Below are 26652 nucleotides of genomic sequence, written 5' to 3' on the forward strand. Positions count from 1 at the left end.
GCATGTGTTTTTCAGAAAAGTTAGTTTTCTCGTAAATGTTGCAGTGCTCCTCCATTTCCTGCTTTTGTGTCTAAAGATTCTTAGCTTCTCTTTTCTGCTCTTATGGAGAACTGTCAATAAAAAGGTAGTTAAAAGGGCTTTTTTCCTCTTTTTTCTTTAATGTTAATTCCTTTGAAAGAATGTGTTTTTAACCTACTTTTATTATAAATTTGACATGACATAAACAAAAGTTTCACTTTCTTGGGTTCATTCATAAAGCTCTATCCAGTTTTTAAATTTTATTTATTTTTGGCTGCGTTTGGTCTTCGTTGCTGCACGCGGGCTTTCTCTAGTTGTGGCGAGCGGGGGCTACTCTTCGTCGCAGTGTGCGGGCTTCTCATTGCAGTGGCTTCTCTTGTTGCAGAGCACAGGCTCTATGCACACGGGCTTCAGTAGTTGTGGCTCACAGGCTCTAGAGAGCAGGCTCAGTAGTTGTGGCGCACGGGCTTTGTTGCTCCGCGACACGTGGGATCTTCTGGACCGGGGAATGAAACCATGTCCCCTGCATTGGCAGGCGGATTCTTAACCACTGCGCCACCAGGGAAGTCCCCCCACCCCACCCCACCCTTTTTTTTTTTTTTTTTAACAAAAATGAATTAGAGTAGTGACAGTACTTGTCAGATAATCTCAAAAATTTTTTTCTTTGTTAGTTAAAACTTCTAAGTGAATGAAAATCTAATTTTAAATGGCTAAAGCCTAAAAGGAGTGTACCCTTTCCACTTAACTGGAAAAACCGGTATTGCTTCAGGCATAGCTTGATTCTGGGGCTCAAAAGATGTTAACAGGTCCCATTTTCTCTCATTCCATCTCTTATTTTAGCTTTCTTCACATGAGCTCTGTTTTCACACAGCCACTTTCTGCCTGTCTGAGCAAGATGGCTGCAGCATCTCCAATAATCACAGAAGGAAGGGACAGGGAGAAAGTTGTGTTTTTAAAAAATACAAAAAAATGAACCAACCCTAGAATAATAATAATAATTACTGAGAATGGAGCATAAACCTTCACTCCAAATTTAACAGCTCAGGCTGTAAGAAAAAGCATGGAATTCCCTAATTCTCATTTGCTTAATAAATTAAATGACATTCATTAAGAAAAACAAACTTTATGCTAGCACTGAATTCAGAGTTTATCAAATGGGACATACATGAGTGACATAAGGGTTTTAGTAAGAGTCGCAGAAAATGTACTTGATATGGTGAACTTGTTAACTAAAGTGGATTAAGAAGTTAGGGGCATAATGTGACTACGTGACAATATTTCTGTGGTAACTGAAGTGAGAATTGTAGTTATTTAGGTTTCTTGACACATGACCAGCCACTGCACTTGTGTGTCATGAGTGGTGGTTCTTGTGTAATGTTTACGCCAATGAGCTTTTCTATGGAAACAGAGTAGTAAGCAATTCAGGATTGAGTTTGACCAAATTGCTGCCTTGTAGATGTGCTATTGATGAAAGAATATGACTTTGCATTCAGGTGCTAACTCTATGGTGAGGTTGATCTTTTGCTTTTAAAACTAAAAACCAAGCCTTATCTTTGTGTTCAGGCAGATGTCTGCTGTTCTTCTGCATGGGGTTGACTGACCTGTAGTTGAGTTAATTTTCCCTTAAGAAATAACGTGGTGTTTGATCAAATTCAGTCAATTCAGTTTCACCAGGCATGGAAGGGATACACTGGAACATGGAGAAGGCAAGAACTACTTGGTAACTTTTCCCAGCATCTCATAGCTAGGAAGGGAGAGATATCAAATTCAAACCTTGGCCATTGAAAGTATCCCACTTCCCAGTGTGAATTTAATTTGAGTCTTGGGATCTGGTCAGGAATACCATGAAGTGGCTGAAATGTTTTCTTTGGCTCTAGGGCCTACCCTGGTTTATTTCATCCATCTTTTGAACTGTTACTTATCTGAGTCTAAACACTGCACTCCGCATTGTTTCTTCTCCCAAGATGATGTGTTCCTAGCAAATTGGTGTCAGGCCTCGTTTTTTCTAATCAAGCCAGTTTGATGGCTTTTTAGGCCTTAAAAATAGGCCATAGCTCCTGTTGTGGCTACTAAACAGAATAACAGCAATAACAACAAAAATATCACCTGCACCACCAGTGACAGCTATAGCCCGAACACCACTCCACACATGTGGAGCCAGGTGCAAGGCATCTGATGTATAATAACCCATGAGTAGGTAAAACTAGCCCCATTTCACAGAGAGAAAGCCATGGTTTAGAGAAGATGAGCAACCTGCCCAAGCTCGTACAGCTGGTAGGTTGGCAGCTGAGATTTGTACATGGGTTTCTTCTCTGAAGTTCTTAGATGCTCTGTTCTTCCAGTCTGCTTTTACTGAAGATGACCCATCAGTTCAACTAGTTTTTCTTTCTACACTTTGGAAATTATGCACTGAGTTTTTCATCACAGAACAGGTTGAGGCAGCTCATGAGAGCTGGAAAGTTCTATTTGATATATTTGGAAAGGGACAATATTGTACATTGTGCTATAAGGCAAGATTCATCCTTTTTACATGTATATGTTATCAGTCCTGCACATGGGGCTCCAAATATGTACCCTACAGCCAACATATGCCCTGTTTTTTTTCCTTGAGTTTTAAGTCTTGCCCTGAAGCCTTTATAGCAGTATGGAGCATAACTCATTTAAACTTGCAAAGCCCTGTGTTTTTGATGTGCCCTATCCACTTATGATACCAGAAATTATCCTTTAGCTTTTTTTTTCTTGAGAAATTTCTTCATTTTCTCATCTTTCAACTTAAATGGGACACGATTTTGTTTTTTTTTAAACTATTTTCCTTAAATAAGGGGAAAATGTGGGTTTTAAGTGATAGCCAGAAAAAGCAAAATGTCAAGTTAAATGTTAGCTCTGGATGATATATGGTTGTCATTTAGAAGCAAGGAAGATTAAAAAAGTGAGACTTTTTTTTTGCCCAAACTCTTCTTGTATGTGTTTGAATCTAAATGTTTGAGTTGCTAATTGGTAATTCCTGCTATAAACAGGTTTATTTTGTGTGACTATTACTCCTGAAGTTGAAATACAAATACCAGTGCTTACCAAGCAGCTATATTGTATACAGCACCATGGTGGGCCTTTCAGAAAAAGTGAGTCCTCAGTCTTTAAGGGGCTAGTGGAAGGGAGTATATAAGCCTGTATCTAAATAGTGACCTAAGAACAGCAAAATGGGCTGCAGAGACTCAGAGGATATCAAATAAGAGAGGGACAGGGAATGCTTCTTGGAGGAGATAGCATTTGGGGAGGGCCTTGAAAAAATGGCGTGATTTTGATAGTGGGTAGAGGGATTATTTATAAGCAGTGGGAACCATATCAGCAAAGGCAAGGAGGTTGGAAATTATGAGACGTGTCTGGGGAAGAGCAACTCATTCAGTTTGGTTGAGAGAAGACTTTTTTTTTTTTCTTTTTTTTTGTGGTACACGGGTCTCTCACTGTTGTGGCCTCTCCCGTTGAGGAGCACAGGCTCCGGACGTGCAGGCTCAGCGGCCATGGCTCAAGGGCCCAGCTGCTCTGCGGCATGTGGGATCTTCCCGGACTGGGGCACGAACCTATGTCCCCTGCATCGGCAGGCGGACTCTCAACCACTGAGCCACCAGGGAAGCCCGAGAGATGACTTTATAAATTTAAAAAGCAATGGAAGATCAAATGAAACCATAAGAATGTGCGAGAAAAGAAATAATAGAGACAAAAGCTGAAATTAATGAAATAGAAACCAAACATATACAGTAGGGGAATATAAAAGCTAAACACTGATTCTTTGAAGAGATTAAAAGATCTCCTGGTCAGAATCATTGAGAAAAATAGAGACAGACAAATAAACAATATCAGGATTGAAAGGGGGCATCATAAAAATATCAGGGGATTTTATTAACAACATTGTGATAATAAAGTTGAAATTTTAGATTAATTCTTTTAAAAATACAACTTATCAAAACTGGATGAGAAGAAACAATATCTAGAATATCTGAGTAGTCCTGTATATTAAAGAAAATGTTTCTATGATTTGAAACCTTACCACCAAAAAAATATCTAAAAAACAAACCAAAGAAAATATCCCGTAGTCCCAGATGGCTTCTTCAATGAATTTTACTAGACATTTGGAGAAAAAACTATATCAGTCATACAGAAACTATACCAGAGAATAGAAAAAGAGGAAACACTTCCCATTTTATTTTATGAGTCCAGTATAACCTTGATATCAATACCCAACAAAGCCATTACAAGAAAGGAAAATTACAAACAATCTCTCATAAACATCAGTGCAAAATATTCTAGTGAACTGAATGCAGTGACAGTGACCAAGTTGTGCTTATTCCAGGAAGGCTGGGTTGGACTAATATTTGGATATCAATCAATGTTATTTACCACATTAACAGGATAAAGGAGAAAAATTAATTTCAATGAATGTGGAGAAAGCATTTGATAAATGCAACATTCATTTATGCTAAAAAAAACAAAAAACGCTTTTATCAAACTTAGATTAGGAGAGAATTTTAATCTGATAAGAGGTAGCTACAAGAAAGCTACAGCAAGTATCATTTTTAATGGTAAAATATATAAAGCTTTCCTTATAATATAAGGAACAAGACAAGAATGCCTATTACTATCACATCTACTCAACAATATTCTGGATATCCTAGGTATAAGAATTATAAAGGAAGAAATAAAACCCTTTTATTCACAGGCACCATAATTTTGTGTGTAAAAAATCTCAATTAATCCATATATAAACTACTAGATTAATAAATGAACTTAAATAGCTGGTCAGTATATAAAAATGAATCATCTGCATACCAGTAACAAACAATTATGAAATGAAATTTAGAAAACAATATAGGATGGTATTAAAAAACCCAAAATATCTAGGAGCAAATCTAACAATGGTAAGCAAGACCTAATTTAAATAGAAGGTACAAAACATAATTACATATGGAATAACAAAAAACTTGAAACAAATGAAATAGCTATCAACAGTGGAGTGGATAAATAAATAGTGAAATAGTCATACAATGAAATGCTCTACGGCAATGAGAAAGGACCAAGCTATTGCTTCATGTAACAACATAATTGAATAACTCCAAAACAGTGTGGAAGGAAGCCAGACACAAAAGAATACATACAATATGATTCTGTTTCTATGTGTTCCAAAAATAGACAAAAGTAATCAATGGTGTTAGATGTCTGGATAGTGGTTAATCTGGAGGAGGAGGGAGGGTGGGGAGGTTGGGAGGGGGCGTGAACGAAGCTTCTGGAGTAGAAATAATATTCTGTTTTATGATATGGTTTGTATGTAATCAGCCGTGTTCACTTTATCATAATTCATCACGCTGAAAACCTGTGATTTGGCTACTTTCCTATGTATAGTATACTTTAATTACAAAGTTCATTGAAAAATAAAGGAAGAAAAACTCAAAAATAAATAGGCAAATAATGCTATTAAAAATTGAGCAAAGGATTTGAATAGGCATTTCTTTAATGGAAACATGCAAATGGCCAATAAGGACATGAAAAGATGTCCAGTGTGATTTGTCATAAGGGAAATGCAAATCTAAACCACAATTAGATAAAACTTAGCCCCCACTAGGCTGGCTAAGATAAAAAGACAGACAATAACAAGTGTTGGGAAGATGTGGAAAAGCTGGACCCTCATCTGCTGATGGTAGGAATCTAAAATGGTTCAGTCCATTTTTGAAAACTATTTGGCAGTTCTTCAAAATGTTAAATGTAGAGTTACCATATACACCCAAACAAATTGAAAATGTGTACATATAGAAACCTATACACAAATGTTCATATTTTAATTGTTAATAATAGTCAAAAACCTAAAGCAACCCAAGTGTTCACTATCTTGTATGAATAAACAAAATATGGTATATCCATATAGTGGAATATTATTCAGCAATGAAAAGAAATGAAGGACTGATACATGCTATAACATTGATGAGCCTTGAAAACATGCTAAATGAAAGAAGCCAGTTGCAGAAGGCATCTTATATGATTCCATTTGTATGAAATGTCCAGTATAGGCCTATCCATAGAGATAGAAAGTAGATTACTGGCTGCAGGGAGCTAAGGGGTGAGGAGAAAAAGGAGTGACTGCTAATAGGTACAACAATTTGGGGTGATGAAACTATTCTGGAATTAGATCGTGGTGATGGTTGCATAAGTCACTGAATTGTACACTTAAAAAAAGTGAATTTTATGGTATATATATTGTATATCAATAAAGCCATTATTAAAAAATGAAGATATTATAAAAGAAAGGGTCAATAACTTTGGTTACTCAAAGATTAAAAAATAAAATGAATTATAGAATAACCAACTAGGAGATGCATTTCTAAGGTGTATAGTAGTTAGAGTCTTAATAATATATAAAGAGGTTATATTTATCAGTGTGGAATAAAAGCTTGGGGAAAAAAACGTACCAAAATGTTGACACTAATTCTAGAAGGGGAGATTAGAAAGGATTTTTTTCTTCTTTTTACCCCCTGTATTTTTATGTTTTCAGTAGTGTGCATTCATTATATAGGGATGATCAGGAATTATAATTTAGGAAAAACATCGTTTGTTGAAAGAAAAACCATCTATCAAAAGGCTTAAAGATACACAATCTCTTCTATTCTGGTTTCTTTTGCTGAACTGAAAAGGCTCCAAAGTGGAGAAGGTTATGTTATTTATGGAAATTGAGAATCTGGTCCTGCCACTTAGAGCTTCTCTGAAGTCCAGCTTTCTCTTCTGTGAGATGGGACTATGATACCAGGCTGCGCAGAGTTGCGGTGGGAATTAAAATGGCTTAAGGCATTGGGAAATCCTGGCATACGATAGATGCTCAAGGAATTCTCTGCTCCTCCATCCCTTCCTTTTCAGTCTGAAAATTGAATTTTACCTGTTTAAAAAAAAAAAAAATAGAGATGGTACCTTTGAGCAAGGACCACCAGAGAGAAAGAATTTAACAAGCTTACTTCAGAGTCTTAGCTCTGAATACGCACACAGTTTGCATGTGGAAAGACTTTAAAAGTGTCTTTGAAATGAGAAACCAGTGGAGAAAAAAATAGCAACTCCCAGTAGGCCTGTGGTATAATAAATGACCCAGGGACTTTGCTGGGTCCTTGGCAAGTCACTTGTCCCCTCTGGCTCTCACTATTCTCATTTGGCAAATGAAGGGATTGAACAAAGTGTCCTGCTTTAAAAATTCTACTGAGTCCTGAGGCTTGGTGACTGGCAATTTGGACTCTCAAAGGGCCTGCCTGGGGAGTCTGAATTGACATGGCATTCTTGCAGAGTTTAAAGCTTTGTTTTGTTTGCTCCATCTTGGCCAGCTCTGCTCAGGCCAGCAGCCCCTGCCCTCTCCCTTGTTGGTGCTCAGGTTCCCAGCTTATTGTTTATTTAGGCATTGCAGTTTCCTTATTGACGTGCGCACCCCCCTCCAGCAGAGTTGAGAAGTCAACCACAGGCCTCAAGTGAACTCCCCCTTCAAGTTTCAGTAATGACAGTGTACCGGCCGTCACATGCCTCATCCCTAAGGCATGGTCCACTTTCCACATCCCTCAGGCCTTGTTGGTTACTTGGGGTGGCCTGAATTCCTCTGCCGCCTGTTGCTTTTTCCATGAGACAAGCTTGTTGAACATAGAAGGATTTGCAGTATGTTTTAGAGATCCTGAGAATGAGGCCCCAAACCAGGGCTGTTGGGGGCTTTGGAGGAGTGTTAAAAGGAATTGGAAGAGTGAGTTCAGGTTGCTAGAAGGCCAGTGAGGAGAACTTCTTCCCTTGATCTTTTCCCAAAGAGTGTTGGAAGAGGATAGAAGTGTCAGGTGTCCATCTTTATTACTCCCTGAAATGCATTCACAATTTTGCAAAGTAGCATTTCAGTGAATTTCTGGGAATTCAAGCATTCTTTGTATTCAGATGTTTGTGAAAGATGACATGGATCCAGCCTTGGGAGGGCAGGCTGCACACACCAAGGGGCTACCCTGTCATCTGGAAGCAGTTTCTGAAATTTCTTCCTCCTTTTCCTCTTTTCCCAACATCTTCACTATTTTCTTTTGACCTTGCTCTGTGATCTTTAAAGGCTAAAAGTACTGTGTGGAATAAAGGACCAAAAGATCCCAGCTTCTAGGTGGTTGACTGTCTCTGAGGCCAGTCTGTCCTGAGGTTGTCCTGGGAACAGCAGGGTCACAGTGTGTGGCCTCCTCACTCCTATTCAAGGGAAGGCTATGTGGAGGGAATCTTTCCAGTTTATGAAAGGTGTTTAAAAAATGATTAGAGAAGATAATTACGGTGATACAAACAAACACTTCATGAAATGTTATCATGAAGCAGGCAGTCTTCATTTGGAGAACTGCAAAATGGGGTGGAAAGTAGGAAGCTTTTACAGGATAAGGAAAAGAGAACAAGGAAGAGAAAAATAGAAAGCATCTGATTGGCTGGGGCGGCATAGTCAACCTTGTTTGAGGTGAAAAGGAATAAGGGAATAAGTACCGAGCCCAGAGTTGGTTTAGTGTTTGGGGATTGGCTGACTGGATATACTGTGTTTCTGGTCTAGTAGAACATTTACAGGGACATGAAAGTTATAAGTTTTGGTTTGTTGATATGGCACCCTCTTGAGCCCAGAAAGTTATTTCAACAAAAGAGAAAATCTTAGGCAAGTTATTTCCCTTTTGTGGATATCCTGACCTATAAAGTGGGTAAAATAAATACTTAATTCATAGGGTTATGGGCAAGATTAAATGAGATTTTTCTAGCACAGTGCTTGCCTTAGTAATCAATACACATTAGCTGATGTTGTTATTAATCCATTTTTAATACCAGAATGGAGAAACATTGTTTGCTTCTGTCCTGTGCTATTCCTGTCTGTATATTCAGATAATGCAAATATATTTATATTGTAGCATAAATGGAGAAGAAAATGTAGGCATAAAAAAAAATCTTTTGATGTGTTTTTCCCCAGCCCAAGGAACTTGCAAGTAGATACAGATTTCTGTGTCACCCTGTCCTTAAAGGGAATGTCTTTAGACGCCAAGTCATTGTTAGTTAAAACACACACACACACACACACACACACACACACACACACACACAAACAACCACAAAAAAGTAGTTTCTGATGCACCTAGTCCACAGGTGGGTACTGGAGAGGCTCTGTATTAGGCTGTCTCACAGGCACATGGCTATGATTTTGGATTAGCCAGTGCTCCCTTCCATGCATTGGAAACGTAGGAAACTCTCACTGTTAATTGCAGCAGCTTTCTATGTAGGGCTGATACTCAACCGAGAGGCATAGGTATAGCTATACTGATTGTAAAAATATTGAAATAGTTCTGTGGTTACCCCAAACCCTCAGAGTACCCGTCCCACTCTAGCCCTTACCTTGGGACCCCCCACATCCAGCAACTAAAGAGTTAACCCCTGTCCGCACAGGGACTTCCCAGACCTGGTTTCTGTGCTCCAGGTGGCATCTGTTCTGGTTGATTCTTGCCCTGTGCGGTACTGTTGTTGAATGACTCAGCAATCACCCCTGACTCTGGGATTTAAAACACTGGGATTCAGTTTCCAATTAAGATAACACAACTCCTCCATTGAAACTGCGCTTATGTCCCCAGTGTTATCCTAATTTTTTTTCTTAGTCTTTAGTGTCTTCAGACCTTTCTTTGACTCCCTGTCTTTCTTGAAACTTCACTGTCTTATTCTCTGCAACCTTTTCATGATTTCCATCAATTTTTACTCATCTTTCTTTTGGTGATTCCTCCACTGTTTTTTCTATACTTGATTCTCAACTATATCTGAGAATTCTTTCACCACTAGGCTGATGACTCATCATTTCTAGTGTTGCAACTTCCATTTTAGCTTTGGTTTTTATTATTAACTTCCCCAAAGCCATCTTACTGCCTTCTTTTTACCAGCTTATAAATGATTCCCAGTCAGATTCAAGTACAGACTCCTTGCTTGATTCTGAAGACTGCTTATCATTCAGCCCCATCTTCCTTTCATTTCCTACTTCACTGCAACTAAAAGTGATCTATACTTTTTAATCAGTCCTGTCTTACTCTTCCTTGATACATGGTCCATACTTGTTCTGTTATTCCTTCAACTTATATTAATTAAATAGTATGTGCTGGACATCACATTGAGTGCTCTTGACTTTGCATGTATTATTACTTTTGGCTGGAAAACATTTAATTTTCTTGCTAATCTTGTTCTTATCTATCTCCATATCCCATATTAGAGTACTGTGCTTTCTGGAGATTTCTTGACTCTTCTATGGTGGTCTTACCCATTTCTGACTTGCCTGTGTTCTTATAAAATACTATATCTAACTATATTTTTTGTTATCTTTCACACTGTTTCTTGTGTATTACACTCTTCTGGTTACAAGTGAATGAAGCCCTGCTACTGTATTTTGATGTTATGGAGAGTACATGATTCAGATAGAGCTGTCTCTAGCTGTTCAAATGATATTATAAGGCCCCATCATTTAGGCAGATTCTTAATACATGGTATCACGGAAGGCCACAACCAGCCACAGGCCCATATTTTTCTTATCATTCACAATCTCACAAAAGGAGAGGTCCTTGATTTTGTGTCAGTCCCCTCAAAGAACTCTGATTGGCCTTGATAGCTTAATGAATTCACCCCCGGATCAGTCAGCGTCCAGAGGATCCATGGTGCTTGCCACTCTGGGTCAGACTAGAAAACCCCACTAAAACCACAGGGAGTTGGGGAGATGTAGTTCCTAAAAGAAAAAGAAGTTGAGCAAATAGACAAAAAAGAAACAGATACTGCCACAGCTGGAAACAGGAAGGAAGGATAGAGCGCGTAGTGTGTGTTAGGTATTATACTGGAAGGTGTATATGTTGTCACTCATTTAAGTCTCATAACAACCTTAGGTTATAGGATTAGCAAGGTTAGGAACGCACGAAGGTAAACAGGGTGGACTAAAAATAGAAGCTACTGTCTTTTACATGTGTACCTCACCGAACTGGGGGATGGATAGGGGCTTCTATACTATTGTTGGCTTATAATGGCAACCCTCTATTCTCTTCAGGGAGTTCCATGATAGGTACTTTTCATGCATTACAGATCACTTGTAATTTTCATAACATGCTCTTGAGCACGGTCTTATTTCCGGAAAGCTCAGTATCTTGCCCAAAGACATAAAAAACTGATTTGCATCCAGGTTTGTGACTTTCTAAGGGTCAGTTGGATTGTTTTATCTTTAGCTCTTTTTGTTAGACATGAGTCTGTTAACAACAACAACAAATTAATACATGGAGACCAAAACCTCAGAGGTCACATAGTGTCCAGGAAGAACCATTAGAGACATATCTTCTCCCTGTGTGTCATTAGTAATGTGTACAGAGACAGGACAGCAGGATGCATGCCTGGGGCATGGACTTCATGAAGAATGAGTCAGAAGTAGGCCAATGAGACCATGAAAAGAAACATCAAAACACCCTAATTGGGCTTCCCTGGTGGCACAGTGGTTAAGAATCCGCCTGCCAATGCAGGGGACACGGGTTCGAGACCTGGTTCGGGAAGATCCCACGTGCCGTGGAGCAACAAAGCCCGTGCTCCACAACTACTGAGCCTGCGCTCTAGAGCCCGTGAGCCACAGCTACTGAAGCCCGGGTGCCTAGAGCCCATGCTCCGCAACAAGAGAAACCACCGCAGTGAGAAGCCCACGCACCACCACGAAGAGTAGCCCCTGCTCTCCGTAACTAGAGAAAGCCCGCGTGCAGCAACGAAGACCCAACGCAGCCAAAAATAAATAAATAAATTTATTAAAAAAACAAAAACAAAAGCACCCTAACTGCTTTGAATTTGAACTAGCCCAACCTGATTCTGCACGTGTACATTTTGCTCTAAAGAATTAGATACCATCTGAATAAACAGACAAACACAAAAACAGCAACACGAAGAAACAGCATGTCCCATGTCATCTTCTGATCTAGGTCATCATCTTTTTATAGTTTGATAAGGCCCAAGAAGAAGAGTTTTTGATTTTTTGTTTTTCCTCCTAATGTGCCTTAGGCCCAAGTTGACTTCTTTGTGGAGCGCTTAACTTGGGCTCACATAACTGCGGTGAATTCCACACAGTAAATCCTTCCAAAGGCAGGGCATTACTCAGATAGCTGGACCAAAGACTGCTCAGTTATGTTTGCAACTACAACTAGATGATTTTTAAAAGTTAAGCCTTCAAGAGCCTCTGTGGTACCCAGTAATAATAGTCTAGAATTTTATTCTAAATAAAGTGTAATATAATTATGTAGGGATGTTTCCTGAACATTAGATCACGTCTTCTCTTTAAACCAGTTGGCCCTAAGTTTGTTGATTAATGTCCGTAGACCAATATGTGATCACAGTGAGTTCCATGCTCTGTAAAAAATGCTTGTATTTTCTTTCTTGGCCTGATATTAAAATGAAACCAGTAATTCTTCCTGTATTTGAAAGGAAAGCACATTGTGACACTCAGCAATAACATAATTGTTACTTTTTGTGACTAAATGATATTGCTTTTTTTTTTGATATTCCACCCACTCACCATTTCAGTGTCCACAGTTCCTAGAGAGGAATTGAAAACTGTTTCTTGCTGTTTAAGGGGAACGTAATGTTTGGCAAACACTAAAAGGGTAATAAAGGCATCTTTACTGGCAAAGTTTCTCCAGAGAGTTTACTCCTAGGGTTGCTGTACACTTATGCTAAGTTGGATAGCTCTTGAGAGTAGCTTCATGTTTTTCTAAATGTACTTGGCCAGTAAAGTTGTCCTAGTCTCTTTTGCACTGATCAGTCTTGTCTCTTGTATATGTTGGACGCCTAAAGTCATTTAGAACACCCAAGTCACCTGAGGACCTTAAGAAAGTGGGGATTCAGATTCAGTAGTTGGCTGAGTTGTGGCCTGAGATACTGCATTTCTAAAAAGCTCTCAGGTGATGTCAGTGCTGCTGTCTGTGGACCACACTTTGCATAACAAGGGTCTAGACTGTACTCCATGGTAGAGAGGTATGCCCATGAATCTTTTTCATACCTACCTGGTATCTCACACACCTGGCAAGGTGACTGGTACCCAATAGATGCTCAGTATATACTTGTTGAATGAATGAGAGAACTGCCTGTATCTAAATTTATTATCAACTATAGCAGACATGTCCTAGAAAAATCCAGAGATTATTAAAAAAAAAAGATAAAAGCAGAGATAAAATAAACTTATTTTAGTCTTTCCACCTGACATTCATCCTCATTGCTGTAATCCCTGCACTCGTTGGCTTGCTAATATTCATGGCTGATTCCAGAATCAGCAAGCTGGGCCCATTGGATAGATGGTTGCTAGGGGTTCGATTCCAGTGATTGATTGTTTGCCCATCAGATACCTATTTTGCATCTTTTGGATGACGGATATAAAATAGTCTTGGGTAAGAATCTTTAAGTAGGAGTTATAATCTGGATGTATAAAATGAAGTATTATTACAAGTATTATTATTATTATTTAGTATTTTTTCTTGCGGTACGCAGGCCTCTCACTGTTGTGGCCTCTCCCGTTGCGGAGCACAGCCTCCGGACGTGCAGGCTCAGCGGCCATGGCTCACGGGCCTAGCCGCTCTGCGGCATGTGGGATCTTCCCGGACCGGGGCATGAACCCGTGTTCCCTGCATCGGCAGGCGGACTCTCAACCACTGCGCCACCAGGGAAGCCCTACGAGTATTATTTTATGAATATATGGAAAGGAGTAACTTAAAAGAGATATTCAATTCAGATATTTTTTCTTACTCATGGGGAATGAAGCAAACACACTTAAGTTGTTAACCACCCCCCGCCCCAAAACTTTTTTCCCCACATTCTTGCAATCTTTAACCAAAATATGTTAATATTATAAAAGCAAAACAATTTCATGCTTTTCCTATATCAAGACTATTTGAAAAATGTCACCTGAGACATGGAGTGCTGAATCAGGGAGCATGGGAGTCTATGTCTGTTTTTTCATTGCTCTGGGCTCAGAGCAGGCTCTCAGTAAATACCTTGAGTGACAGAAGCTGACAAGGTGATCTGGATATTTAAGCCCTCAATTATTTTAAATTGGGGGTAATCATGGCAAGTTTTCTCTTGAAGAATCCAAATCATTGTTTTGACTCTTCACTTTAGTATATAACCCCGAGCTTAACATCATTAAAGTTCTATTTTTTTTTTCCAAGAATTGACTTCTAGAGGAATAATACTGGAAAAAATAAAAGTAAATAGAATACTTTGCTGTAGGACTTCCCAGAGTGATTAATGCTAATATGCATTGGGAATCCCCAATAATCATTTCTCAAACTTATTTGACCCTGCAAGCCCCTTTTCACAGAGCATTTGGGTTCTGTGGACTTGGGGAAAAGCTGTTTTATGTTGTATTTCACTTACCCCATCTCTAAAGAAGGCCTTATCTGCTTTGAGAGCTTGCTTATTTGTGAAACACAATCTAGATGAGTATTTGAAGATCTCACTACATAACTTATTTTAGAATATCAGTTATAAATAACATTTAAAGATATTCTGATGAAGATTCTTTGGCGATTGGGAATAAAATGTTGCTCTGCCTTCTAAAACTCCACTTTTCAGGATGTTACAGCATATGTCTTAAGTTTTTTTTCTCTCTATTCTGGACCAGTGCTTGAGTTATTGAGCATGTGCGTTTAGTATCTGTTTTGAAAGGCAACATCCGTGTACAACATTGAGCCATATCAGGACTTGTGAGATAGTTTCCTTCTGTAGTCTTCCTTAAATATGTTTTTAGTCATTTATCTTAGTTTTAGAGGTTTTAAAAAAAGAAAAAGATAAAATTTATTCTCCCTGAATTCCTCAAACTGAAGCAGTAAAGAAGGTGTGACCATGCAGTCATTTTCTTTGCCTTTATTTTTCGTGCTTATATTTCCTCATGTCTTTCTCTGGTTCAGCATTTTGAATATCTTCTTGGGCAGAATCAACAGATCATCTAATATGTCTGTGTATTTTGCATCTCTTCTCCTCCCTAGATCTTACTGATATTCTCCCATCTCCTTTTCTCTATGCTTATGATTTTAGGTATGAGTTCTTGAAATTGACTTCTTATTGTAAGAACAGAAATATAAATAAGGACAGAAGAGATAGATCCTTATTAAAGTGATTTCCACAATACCCATTTTTCTTTCTTTCATCTTCTTTTTTTCTTTCCTTTTTTTTTTTTTTTTTTTTTTGGTACTTTGGGACATCCGTGGCTAATGGAAAATAAGTAGTTTGGGAGGAAATACAAAGGCTGGTTAATTTAAGAAAATTAGTAAAAGTTAAAATATTATTTTTAAAATGTGTTCCACCATTTGGTGAGATTTTTAACTCGGATATGTATAGGTCAATAGGATTTTCTATGTTTCTAACTCCATTCTGATCTTTCTTTAGCAGTATGTAATTTTTAGAAGTCCAGTGAAAAGCTCCTTTTTAACCCATTTAGAAGTTGGCAGCTGTGGTCATTGCTAACTTAAAGCCTTAGAAATTGACTGAGAGGAAAGTTGAGGGTTTCTTTTCCCCTTGCCTACATGATTGAGACCTGAAATTTTAACAAACACTATCAAGAATTTAAGGTGTAAAATATGGAACTACAAAGCGTATTGCAGTACACAACATATTTATACATGTATATATACATATGTATATACATGTAAATATAGTTACTTTAGACTTGAATCTGAAATCTCAGAAGATTTTGGCCGCTGGATCAGCGTGGGCAACTGCCTGCACAAGACCACCGTGCTGGCAGACACCGCCTGCCTCTTCACCCCACTGGCGCTGCCCCTGGACTACTCCCACTATATCTCCCTGCCCGCGAGCGTGCTGAGCCTGGCCTGCTGCACCCTCTACGGCATCTCCTGGCAATTCGACCCCTGCTGCAAGTACCTGGTGGAGTACGACGCCTACAGACTGTCCCGGCTACCCCAGCACACACTCACCTCCTCCACCCTGGTGGTGCTGGTCCTGAAGGACGACTTGCACAGAAAGAGACTGCACAACACGCTAGCACTGGTGGCTCTGGTGTACTACATAAAGAAGATTTACGAGCTCTGCGCTGTATGATCGGGGCGGAGTAGGGGGAGCAGGCAGCCCGGCCCGCGAGGTGGCATAGCACCCGTGCTGCTTTGTGAGGCAGCGGAGCCCGGGTAGGCATCTGGCTTCATGTTTGTTATTTTAAAGAAATAACAGATCACAAGTGTACCAGGGTTTTTTTTTTTAGCTCATCACACTAAGATGTGGATTTCCGTAACCCACGGGGGCCTGAGGCTGTGGATGTCCGACTGGGCAGCAGGATGTGATGGAAGCAATGCTACAGAGGGGATGTGAACGCGCCTGGCGGTGGGGGGGGGGGTCGGTAAGTATGTTGGTTGCCTGGCCTGGCGGTAGGGGGGGGGGGTCGTTAAGTATGTTGTTTACCTGTACCATCCAGAGCCAACCAGAAGCTATTGACCATTAAAATTATGAGAATTTCAAAAAAAAAAAAAAACAGGAAAGAAATGTTGGCCCTTTCACACTTAATTTGCAGTTAACTCTTGTAAAGATTGCACTTAGATATTTGTAAATGCTGAAAGATTTTATCTCAATAAAGAGGGGAAATCTATATTATATTGATTAGTTTTCATATCTTTTAATATGTTTTAAAGAAGTCATGTAGTCTTAAGGCCTTCATGGGGGTAAATAAAATTGTTACTAGTGGGTAGATTGGAGTGATGTGATTGGGGTGGGCATCATAATTATCTATGTGGCTTTTCAAGTTTTCTACAATGAGCATGTCAATTTTATAGTCAGAAAAAATCTTGATTTAAAATGACTCATTTATTTATGAAGGCTCTTACGAACTTCTGGAAGTTTTTTTTTTTTTTTTTTTTCCATAGCCTTCTCATTATTGCTGCTCTTTTTATCTACAGTTATCACAGCTTAGAACTCAAGTGAGTCACTAAGGAAGACTCCCTACATTTGTCAGCTTGGCCTGCTATAACAAAATACCACAGACTGGGTGGTTTAAAAAACAAATTTATTTTCTCACAGTTCTGTAGACTGGAAGTCTGAGATCAGGGTGGCAACATGGTTGGATTCCTGTGAGAGCTCTATTCCTGGCTTGCAGATGGCTACCTTCTTGCTGTGTTCTCACATGGCAGAGAGAGAAAGCAAGCTCTCTGGTATCTCTTCTTTTGAGGGGGCTAATCCCATCATGAGGGCTCCATTTTCATGACCCCATCTAATCCTGATTACCTCCCAAAGGCCTCATCTCCAACTATAATCACATTAGGGGTTAGTGCTTCAACATATAAATTTTGGAGGCATGTAGACATTCAGTCCATAACATTCTCCACACTCAAATTGGCAGTATACAAAATTTCCAGATATGCATCTAAAATAGGAAAACACTGGCAGGCGATACATAAAAACATGATAGTTATCACTGGATGGTAGAAATAGAGGGGATTTTCTCCATTTACTGTGAATTTAAAGTATATTATTATACTTTTATAACTGAAAAAAATACAATAAATATTATTTTTAAAGTCAAATGAAATACTACAGAATGTAACGTTCCATAACAGTCTTGCAAATTTCAGAATTGTTTTCTTTCATCTTCTTGGGGGTTTTCCTGAGAATTAATAAAAGTGTCTTCAGCACTTAGAGCACCCAGATACGGGCACACAGTGGAGCTCAATAAGCAGCTGTTGCTGTGCCTCCCTTTTTCTCTTTTAACAGTGATGGCGATGTCAATGATGATAATAAAATGATTATCATGTTGCCACAGGAAACATGCCATTGGGCATATAATATAGGAAAATAAAATAGAAAATAGCCACAAAATCAGGACAGACATATTTGTTGAAAAGTTTTTTCTATGAGTTGTTATAAATAGAATGCCCCATTCATTGTCTTTACTTCTGGAACTCTTTAGTCTTTTAGATTCTAAAAAATGGTAAAAAAAAAAATGCATTGGTGGCTCATTTTTTATTAAATTTCAATTACAAATGTAATATAAGCTCCTTGAATCTGCACAATAAAATGTCAGGTAGATGGTGACAGTCAGAAAACTTGAAGTCAAACTTTCAGTGTGTTTCATTCCAAGGACTGATTTGAGTCTAATACCTGAGGTTTGAGGAAATGTTTTTTTCCTCTATAAGAGTTCTCTCTTCTCTACTTTCTAATGCATCATTTCTTATTATGCTCTATCTTATGTATGGAGTCTGTCATTTCCTTTTTTAAAAAAATTCTCTATGGTTTTTCCTCAATTAATCCCACATTTCAGTGTAATATTTCTAGTTTTTTAACTCTGTAAATCAATGGGTTAGAAATGCCCTTCAAGGTAGTAATGCTTTTTGTCACGCAGTCAGCTGACTGCTTGCCAAATAAATCATGATGTGATATATTATTTCCAGTTGCTATAAATTTTCAATATTTAGTGTATCAGTCATACTAAGTCATGATTCAGTTATTTAATTTCACTTATGTCTGTATTTTAGATGAGAATCCTTTTCTCCATTAGTAGATTTTAATTTCCTTCTCTTTCACAGTCGAATTCCAAGCATGCCTTATAAAACCAGCCACAGAATACACACATGAACAAACCGTTTTTGTATTTGCAAGTAGACTCAGAAATATACACTGGTAAACTATATCTGAAATTACAAATTCGTCTATTTAAATGACGTTTTTGTTTTCTAATACTTTAGATCACTTTTATCACTATTGCTTTGGTAATTTGATTCCCAGATATGAGACAAACATATCTAGGTAACTCTCTGTATTGTATTGACGTCTGCTGTTTATTGGGAGCTTAAAAAATCTCACAAGTGATCTTCAGAAGTGAAAAAAATAAATTGTTCTGAATTCAGGGCTATGTCTACACCATGATTAATGTATTACTACTGAAACTGCTTTCTGAAATTCTGTTTTGATAATATTAAAAAAACAGTTTTCTTTCTCTTTCTTGTCTTTTTTTTTTTTTTTTTTTTTACCAACAGGACACAAAAATCGCTTCATTGGAGCGAAACATAAGGGATCTTGAGGATGAGATCCAGATGTTAAAAGCCAATGGTGTGCTGAACACTGAGGACCGCGAAGAAGAGATAAAACAAATAGAGGTTTACAAAAGTCACTCCAAGTTCATGAAAACCAAGGTATGGTCCACAATTATAAACTTTTATATTCTTAGTGTGACTGGAAAGTTATGGTTTAAATACATGCTTTCCCCAAATACCCACATAATCTGCTTTATGTGATATGTGAAATATATGGACAATAAAGAAGAATGAAGAAGATTTTTAGTTCAGATGCATGGATTCCAGAAAGAAACCAGGGAAAGCTTTTGGTAGAATTTCTACTTGCTGAGGGGTTCAGGATTTCCTAATGGGTTCTTTGGTGTCCCTCTCTCATGGAAATTAACATTTATTTTTAATTGTCCTGTCTCTTCCAAATTTTTTGAGTTTTCATAAGTTTGCTATTTTTAAAAATTTCAATCATTGCCCCATTTTTGGCCCATCCCTGGAAGGTGATTGTCTTAAAAGGTGTTGATCTTGGAAGCCAATTTCACTGATATCAATGGTATGAAGACATTTTGGTTTTAATGTAGTATTTAAGACAGAATTGATTTTGAGTCCCAATGCTGAAATTATTCAATCTCTGTAATCGTCAGTTTCTTCATCCATGAAATATGGATAAGAAAAAGAAAATACCTTCATCGTTGGGTTGCTTTGACAATTCCAGGAGATTATGCATTTACAGCACTTAGTCCCTTGAATGATCTCTAAAACGCATTCAATAAATGTCAGGCATTGTTGTTGAGAGTGTTGTTATTATTACTGTTATCTGTTGGTGTGGAATATTTATGAAATATTGTTAGAGTAATCTGTTCCATTATTTTATATCAGTATTGCCAGTTTTAAAGAATTTGGCTTGTATTTTTCAAAATGAAACCTTGGGTTGCAAATGGACCAATCATCTGAAAATGTATTATTTTTAAATATGCATAATTATTAAATTTATGAACAGCCTAATAAGCCTTTTGAGACTTTGAGTTGCTTTTATTTATTCCTCTATTTAAGCTATTTTCTTTCTGAAGACAGTAATCACACCAGTTAAAATTTTTTTTTTTTTTTTTTTCTACCACTTGCTCTTAAATACCCCTCTTCTTGTTCTAGGTTTTACTACTGTTTGTTGCTTTATAAAATACTACAGAGTTAAGAGTGATGCAGACTTCTGTGAGAAAGCAGTGGGAGTTGAGAGGAAAAATGCTTAAGTGATGGTTACGATTTTTTTTTTTTTTTTTTTTTTTTTTGTGGTGGCGCGAACCCGGTCCCCCTGCATCAGCAGGCGGACGCGCAACCACTGCGCCACCAGGGAAGCCCCGATGGTTACGATTTTTATCAGTTGTGAAATACATGCATAGTCATTGCAGAGATTTTTCAAAATTATAGAGAGGAAATAATATCTAGCATCTGCCTCACTGTGTGTGTTTGTACGTGTGTGTGTGTTTCTCTAGAAAAAAAACAAAAACAAAAACTATGCTTACTTCTGCCAGCTTCCATCTGTAAGTTGAAGTTGAGATTGTGACTAAAAATTTATATCAAGGAGCAGAGATAAGAAGAATGTCCAGTGTATTTGAATATAACCCCTTCCTTTCAGGGATGGCCACAAAATGCAGAATGGGTTTCCCTGCTCAGTCCCCCCTTCTGGTTTCTTTATTGCAGTCTTTCCCTCATAGAGAGTTGAGCTGATGTGCAGCAAGCACAGTAGTAGGGTGGCCTGCAGACAATGATCAGATCACTCTAGGAATGAAGACCAGATGCACAGATATGAGTAAACGCATGAAGTCTGGGGGAAATTATTGTTTTGGCTGAAACTTTTCCTCCCCACCCTGTCCTGTCATTCAGCAGTGGGAGATAGTTCAAGCCATTTCTACAACTGAAAAGGCAATGAAATTTGTTAACTCTGCCCCTCACCATAGATTGTGTCCAGGTGAATAAAACATGTATATGGTCTTCAACAAGCAAGTCATGACCTTTATTTTATTAACCCATAGTCTTCTGAGACACCATCAATCCTTGAGCTAGTTTTAACGTTTAATGGTTAGTTACTTTCAAGGGTTCCCACAGTGGTTAGGTCAGAAGGATGTTTGAGGAGAGAAATGGAGTTAGGTGAAAAGAGTGCAGGCTGAAGACTAAAGCAGACTCTGGCAAATCTGTAGCCTGCCCTTTAGCTCCATGGCCTTGAGGAGTGACTTAAGTCACTCAGCCACGTTTTCCTCTTCTGTAAAGTGGGGGCAACATTGTAAATCTTAGAGGGTGACTCAAAGTGTTAAATGAAATAATGTAGTTCAAGCACCTGGCTCAAAAAAGTAGCTAATAACAATATCCATTATTATTGAAGACATATAACCAAATATAATAATAATTATAATAATAGTAATATAAATGTTATATATTTAACTTGACTACCAGGGAAAAAATGGATTTCTAAGAAATATAAATAAAAATGATTTCTTATAATATCATGCAGATATCCCTTATAGACTGATAAGAAAATTACCTAAAAAGTACTAGTAAGAGTTAGTTTTTAGTATTTTCTCCATTGAAAGCATGTTTTTATTGGATTGAACTGTAACATTTATTGCTTATACCTCGTATCATTACTTCAGTTGCTTTTTTTTCTTTCCTACTTTTGAGAGGGTAGTGTGATTCCTTATTTAAGCCTGGGTATGGTTGAGCAAGTCTATTAAGACATAGTTATTGCTAAGCATTTAGTCCTGAGTGCTTGTGTTTTGTGCTTTGTGAGATCCCTTAGGCTGTGTGAACTGATTCTAGTTGGGTGAATAATTTATCATGGAACTTGTTAAATTTTAGAGGCATAGACTGATATCCTCTAAAATTGGATTGCTCTCATAGTTCATGGTCCATTGTAGCCTATTTGGATAACTTTTCTACAAAGCTTATATGAATATGTTGCTTGTCAACATCATCACACATATCCGAGGAGTTAATTTTTACTATAGTTGGTTACACACATTGACAAGAAAACTGTTTAGTGTCACCATTGGAGTCTCTTGAATTCTTTTGTTTGTTCAGAGTTATATGGATAAAGCTTTCAATATTGGATTTTGAGCTCTGTGGTCCCCAAAGGGGCACTAAAAGTGGTGCACGTTTAAAGTATTTCCCATTTCCCAATACTGACCACTTAGTTGGGAAGGTAAGAAATTTACTCAAAATAGTACCCTGAAGATTTGATGGGAGGAGAGTCCATTTCTGGCTGGAGTAATGCAAGTTGTGTAAGTTTAGTGTTAGCGGGTTTTTTTGTCTAAATAATCAGATTGGTAAGACTACATTGACAGGTCTGGTGAAGAATGCAAACTCAAATCAATGTCTGAGCAAACCTAGAAGGATAAGTGAAAATACCATTCCACCCCCAACCCCACACAGATAAGGAAGTAGGAAGAACTCAAGTCTATATGAAATGATAGGCTTTTCCAAAAGAGAAAATAAATACTAGATTTAAATTGCAAAAATCTAGAGGCTCTAAAACATACACGAGTAATGGAAATGTAGTTGTTAAACTCATTGGGTTTACTGAAGCAGCGATAGAAATGGAAATCATAAGGTGACTTTGGATCCTGTCTGGCAGAAAATGCTAGGTTTGAGGCAGGAACAGTTGACTTTCGAAACTGTTGTTTTAATAGTTCATAAAGACTCGAAGGGTCATGGTAGAGGAACATTTCAGAAATTCTTATGAAATGCTGCACAAGAAGGGCAGTGGAACTCTTTGGAAACCAAACCTGTATTTGCAGCTAATTATTGTTACTTCTTCTTGCTGCTTGTAGTGAATACGTAGAAAGCTTTTGAGTGCCCCAGAGAACTTTGCTTTCACCAGGTCCTTTGGAGAGGCACCTTCAGGCTGATCACTGTTTATAAAGGTGCCAGTCTTGGAGGTGCTCTTTAATCTGAGCATTTCTTTAATAGAGGTCTAAATGTTTTCTATCATGATTACTTGGAAGCTTATTATTTTTTTAAATTGAAAAAATTTAAAAATTCAACCTAATCATAAAAAATAGCTTCTATAATATCTATGTTCTCATTTGCTTATATTTTTGAAGTTTTAGCTGAAAATTATTTTTATGACCCATTGGTGATAAAATTGACTCAGCATTTGATTCCTCTTCATTAACAGGGCATGATCTCAATCAATCTCAATCTCAATATGCAACTATTTGCTCCAAATAGATAATAAAGGCAGCTAATAATAATTCTTAGGTACAGATTCATTTTCAGAAATAGAAATAAGTTGAAATAGATAATTTTAAATGTTTCAATGAAAATTTGACATGGAAACAATGTTGTGGTATGAAAAGGGAGTGCTGCTTGCATTAATTATTAAAATGAATAAAGAATGTAGCTGGAGGGAAAGAAAGTATTTTAAGTAGCCATGTGAAATGGCATGCGCCTCCAGTTTGATGTTGAGCAGATGGCTGGGACTGGTAGGTCCTCTTGAAAGCTTTGTGATTAAATTAAGTAGCAGTGAAGACCTCAATTGCTTTTATAAATAGGACATCATAGAATAAACATGACATAACATTTTTGGAATAGTGGAAGGTGAATTGCAAAAAATGTAAAAGCAGAGTTTGGAATCTCAGCTTGTGCAAAGGCAGGGATACCAGACATAGTCAGCCAGGATTGATATCCGTGCATCTTGCAAGCCCTTTGGCACATGCATGTTGTCCCTGAGAACTGAGACTCTGGGAGACCTTCCTAGCTGTGCAACTCTCCCCTGTTCGGAACTCCAATTTCTACCCCCTACTCCCAAGGCATAGAGGAATCAGACTGTGAGGGCAAAATCTAAGAGGTAGTGGAAAGCATGAGTTACCCTCAGGAGCACTGTTAAGAGTTTAAGAATGGAATGTACCATATAAATAATTGTTTTTCTAGTAGGGAAAGAGTGATGGCATCCCCTGTTCTATACAAGGCTTTGTTCCTAGTTTCACACATTTTTCATCTACTGATCCCAGTACTTCTACATTAGCCACTCCCTCTGTTTTCAGAGTTTGCCAAAGATGCCACTCTGCTGTCTTAGATCTCCCCCTTTATTCTGAATTTGTAACACATTTTCTTATTAACCTCTGATGGATTACAAACCTCACAACCCAAACTGTATGATAATAAGCATATCACTTTCTAGACATGAGGGCCATATCTGCAGTGAAAAAGAAGCTGTTTTCTTTGGCAAAGTAGTTTTTTCAGGGTGTTAGTTGTGTCACAGGCATAAGTGGTGGAGGAATTTTCAGACGAGATGAAGTGTGCCTGATGTCCACATGGACTTCATATAAACCATGTGATGTAATTCCGATAGGCTTTTCTTCTTGCCATCACGGAGACAGACCTTCCCCAGCCTCAGTTCTCGTGTGTGTTAGATTGCGTCACTTTCCATTTTTATTGAGTTTATGGTTATAAAAGAAGCCAAAGGCATATTTTTATGGAAGAATATGATTTTTTACCCTGTACCTATGTTCCCCTTAGAAAAGCCTTTTTCTGTTATTGTCTGCATAAAATATTTATTTAAAATTTACCTCATGGCAGTGATAGTCTGAAAGCTATTTAAAGCAACTGCCTATTCAATATTTATAGACTGAGATAATTTTATCGTTATCAATCTATTTTTATTGAATAAAGTAGGTGTATATAGACCCTGCCATGTCTTCCTTCCTATTAAATACCATTCCATTGATGTTAATTTCATTCAAATTCTTCTCTCAGTACCCAACTCCCACATGAAGTTTCTACTCTGATAATTTTTAGAAGTTAGCACAAAACAGGTTTGTGTGTTTTTACTATAAACATCATCTTTGTTAAGGCATGTAGAGTTGAAAGTTTTTTTAGCTTTATTTTCAGATAAATCAGTTTCATATGTGGAATCAACTGTATACTGTGCTGTCAACTACAACTGCATATGATCTGGGGCTATACCCCCTGAGAAGAGTGCTGATCATGCTGATCACAACAGATTTAATTTATTTTATAATTTTCTGTAATCCTAATCCTGATTTTCCCTCATTTTATTTGTATTCTGTTCTTGTGTGAGAGAGATAAAGAGAGGGGTGGGGAGAGGACTTATTTTGTTCTAGCTAAACATCATAGATTCATGATTTGTTAAATTATAAAGAAATAACGTATTTCATGGATTGCACAGACCTGAGCAGTGCCACCACCTGGTCACACATACCCAAAGCATGTTGATAATCTATCGCAATTCTTTTTCAGTGAACCTTTTAGCATACTCAGAATCCTTCTCAAGACTGACTTCTGGCCAGCCACTACCAAACCTTTAGATTTGGCAAGCAAGATGAGACCTATTTGTCCCCCGATCTAGTCTGATGTCTCCTGCAAATGGGATTGCATATCAACCTTTCTAGTAAATGCTGCACCCTGAAAACTTCTGAAGATGGGAGGTCTCAGTTCTTTTTAAGCATGCCACTCTGTTCATGCTCAGTAGTTATTGTCAGTAGCTTGCTTCTTATTTAGCTAGTTTTAGTTGTTGAAAACAAAAATGCTGGATCAAATAGAGTTTAAAAACATACAATTTAAAATGTACTTATGAACTTTCAAGTTAGAAAGAATCTGAAGGGCCAAAATTAAGCCAAGGCGGGAGGCTGGAGTGATAAGTAGAGCACTGATTCTATTTTCTTGTTGGCATTTGCTAGACAGGTGAACTTGAACTTTAGTTTTCACAGTCACAGGGACACTAAAGGAAAGTGACAGAAGCCTGAGTCTGCTCAAGATGAGGAGTCAAATAGGAATCCCACTACCACATAAAGCTGGGATTCCAGACAGCTACACTCTTAGTGCAGGGATAAAGTAAAAATAAACTCCCCACTCTATTCTCCTCCCCGCTAGACTAAGGGGTTCCAGGGAAAATTATTTATTTATCTATTTTAAAACTTTGAGCCAAGAGAAAGGTGAAAAAACTAGCTTTGAGAATCCATAACCACAGCTGGCTCTTATGCAGATGTGCAGTGTGAGGTGATCCAAAAACTTTAAGTATCGAATTTAGTTTAAAGGGGCCTTTGCTTGGTTGTGCCCCAGGTATTGGCAGAGACAAATGCTCTCAAGGACCACATGTTCACCTTAGACCTCAGTGGTTTTCTTCAGATAAAGTTCCAAAACATATGAGTAAAAAATTTTAAAAAATTACAAAACCTGTAAGAAAGCAAGCCACCATAAGTGAAAGCCAGTAGAAAGAATAAGCAGCAGAACCAGAAAGCAAGGACTTCAGAAATTGAAATTTTAAGGCAAACACTATGAAATAAATATGTTTAATATGTTTAAAATATAAAAGGAGTTGAAAATATGAATAAAGGGTAAGACTAAGCAAATTTAAAAGGAACCAAATAAAATGTCTAGAAATGGGAAAATATAAAAATGGAAATTTAAAAGTTTGATAAATAGGTTTAACTGCAGAGTGGTCATAGCAGAAGAGAAATTTAATAAACTAGAAAACAGGGCAGAAGAAATTAAATAAAAGATAAAAAGATGGAATACATGAAAGATAAGATACATAGAAGATAGAATAAGAAGCTGTAGCACAAGTCTAATC

The 26652-nt window shown here is 37.8% G+C and overlaps 2 protein-coding genes across 4 annotated transcripts in view; both read left to right on the forward strand.

Moving 5' to 3' along the window:
• Positions 1–26652, forward strand: part of ERC2 (ELKS/RAB6-interacting/CAST family member 2) — a 991464-nt gene that overhangs the window by 293011 nt on the left and 671801 nt on the right. For all 3 annotated transcript variants that reach the window (XR_008615821.1, XM_024123747.2, XM_024123746.2), the window contains exon 5: positions 19041–19196. Coding sequence is in view for 2 of the 3 variants with exons in the window: in XM_024123747.2 (XP_023979515.1) it covers positions 19041–19196 (156 nt within the window). In the remaining variant the exon portion in view is untranslated. The remainder of the gene's footprint in view (positions 1–19040; positions 19197–26652) is intronic.
• LOC102976715 (transmembrane protein 11, mitochondrial-like) lies at positions 13034–16122 on the forward strand. The gene is made up of 2 exons (XM_024124068.1): positions 13034–13044; positions 15720–16122. Exons 1-2 carry the CDS (start codon positions 13034–13036, stop codon positions 16120–16122), a joined length of 414 nt encoding a protein of 137 aa, XP_023979836.1.

The sequence above is a fragment of the Physeter macrocephalus genome, chromosome 18 (assembly GCF_002837175.3).
Source record: "Physeter macrocephalus isolate SW-GA chromosome 18, ASM283717v5, whole genome shotgun sequence".
NCBI lineage: Eukaryota > Metazoa > Chordata > Mammalia > Artiodactyla > Physeteridae > Physeter > Physeter macrocephalus.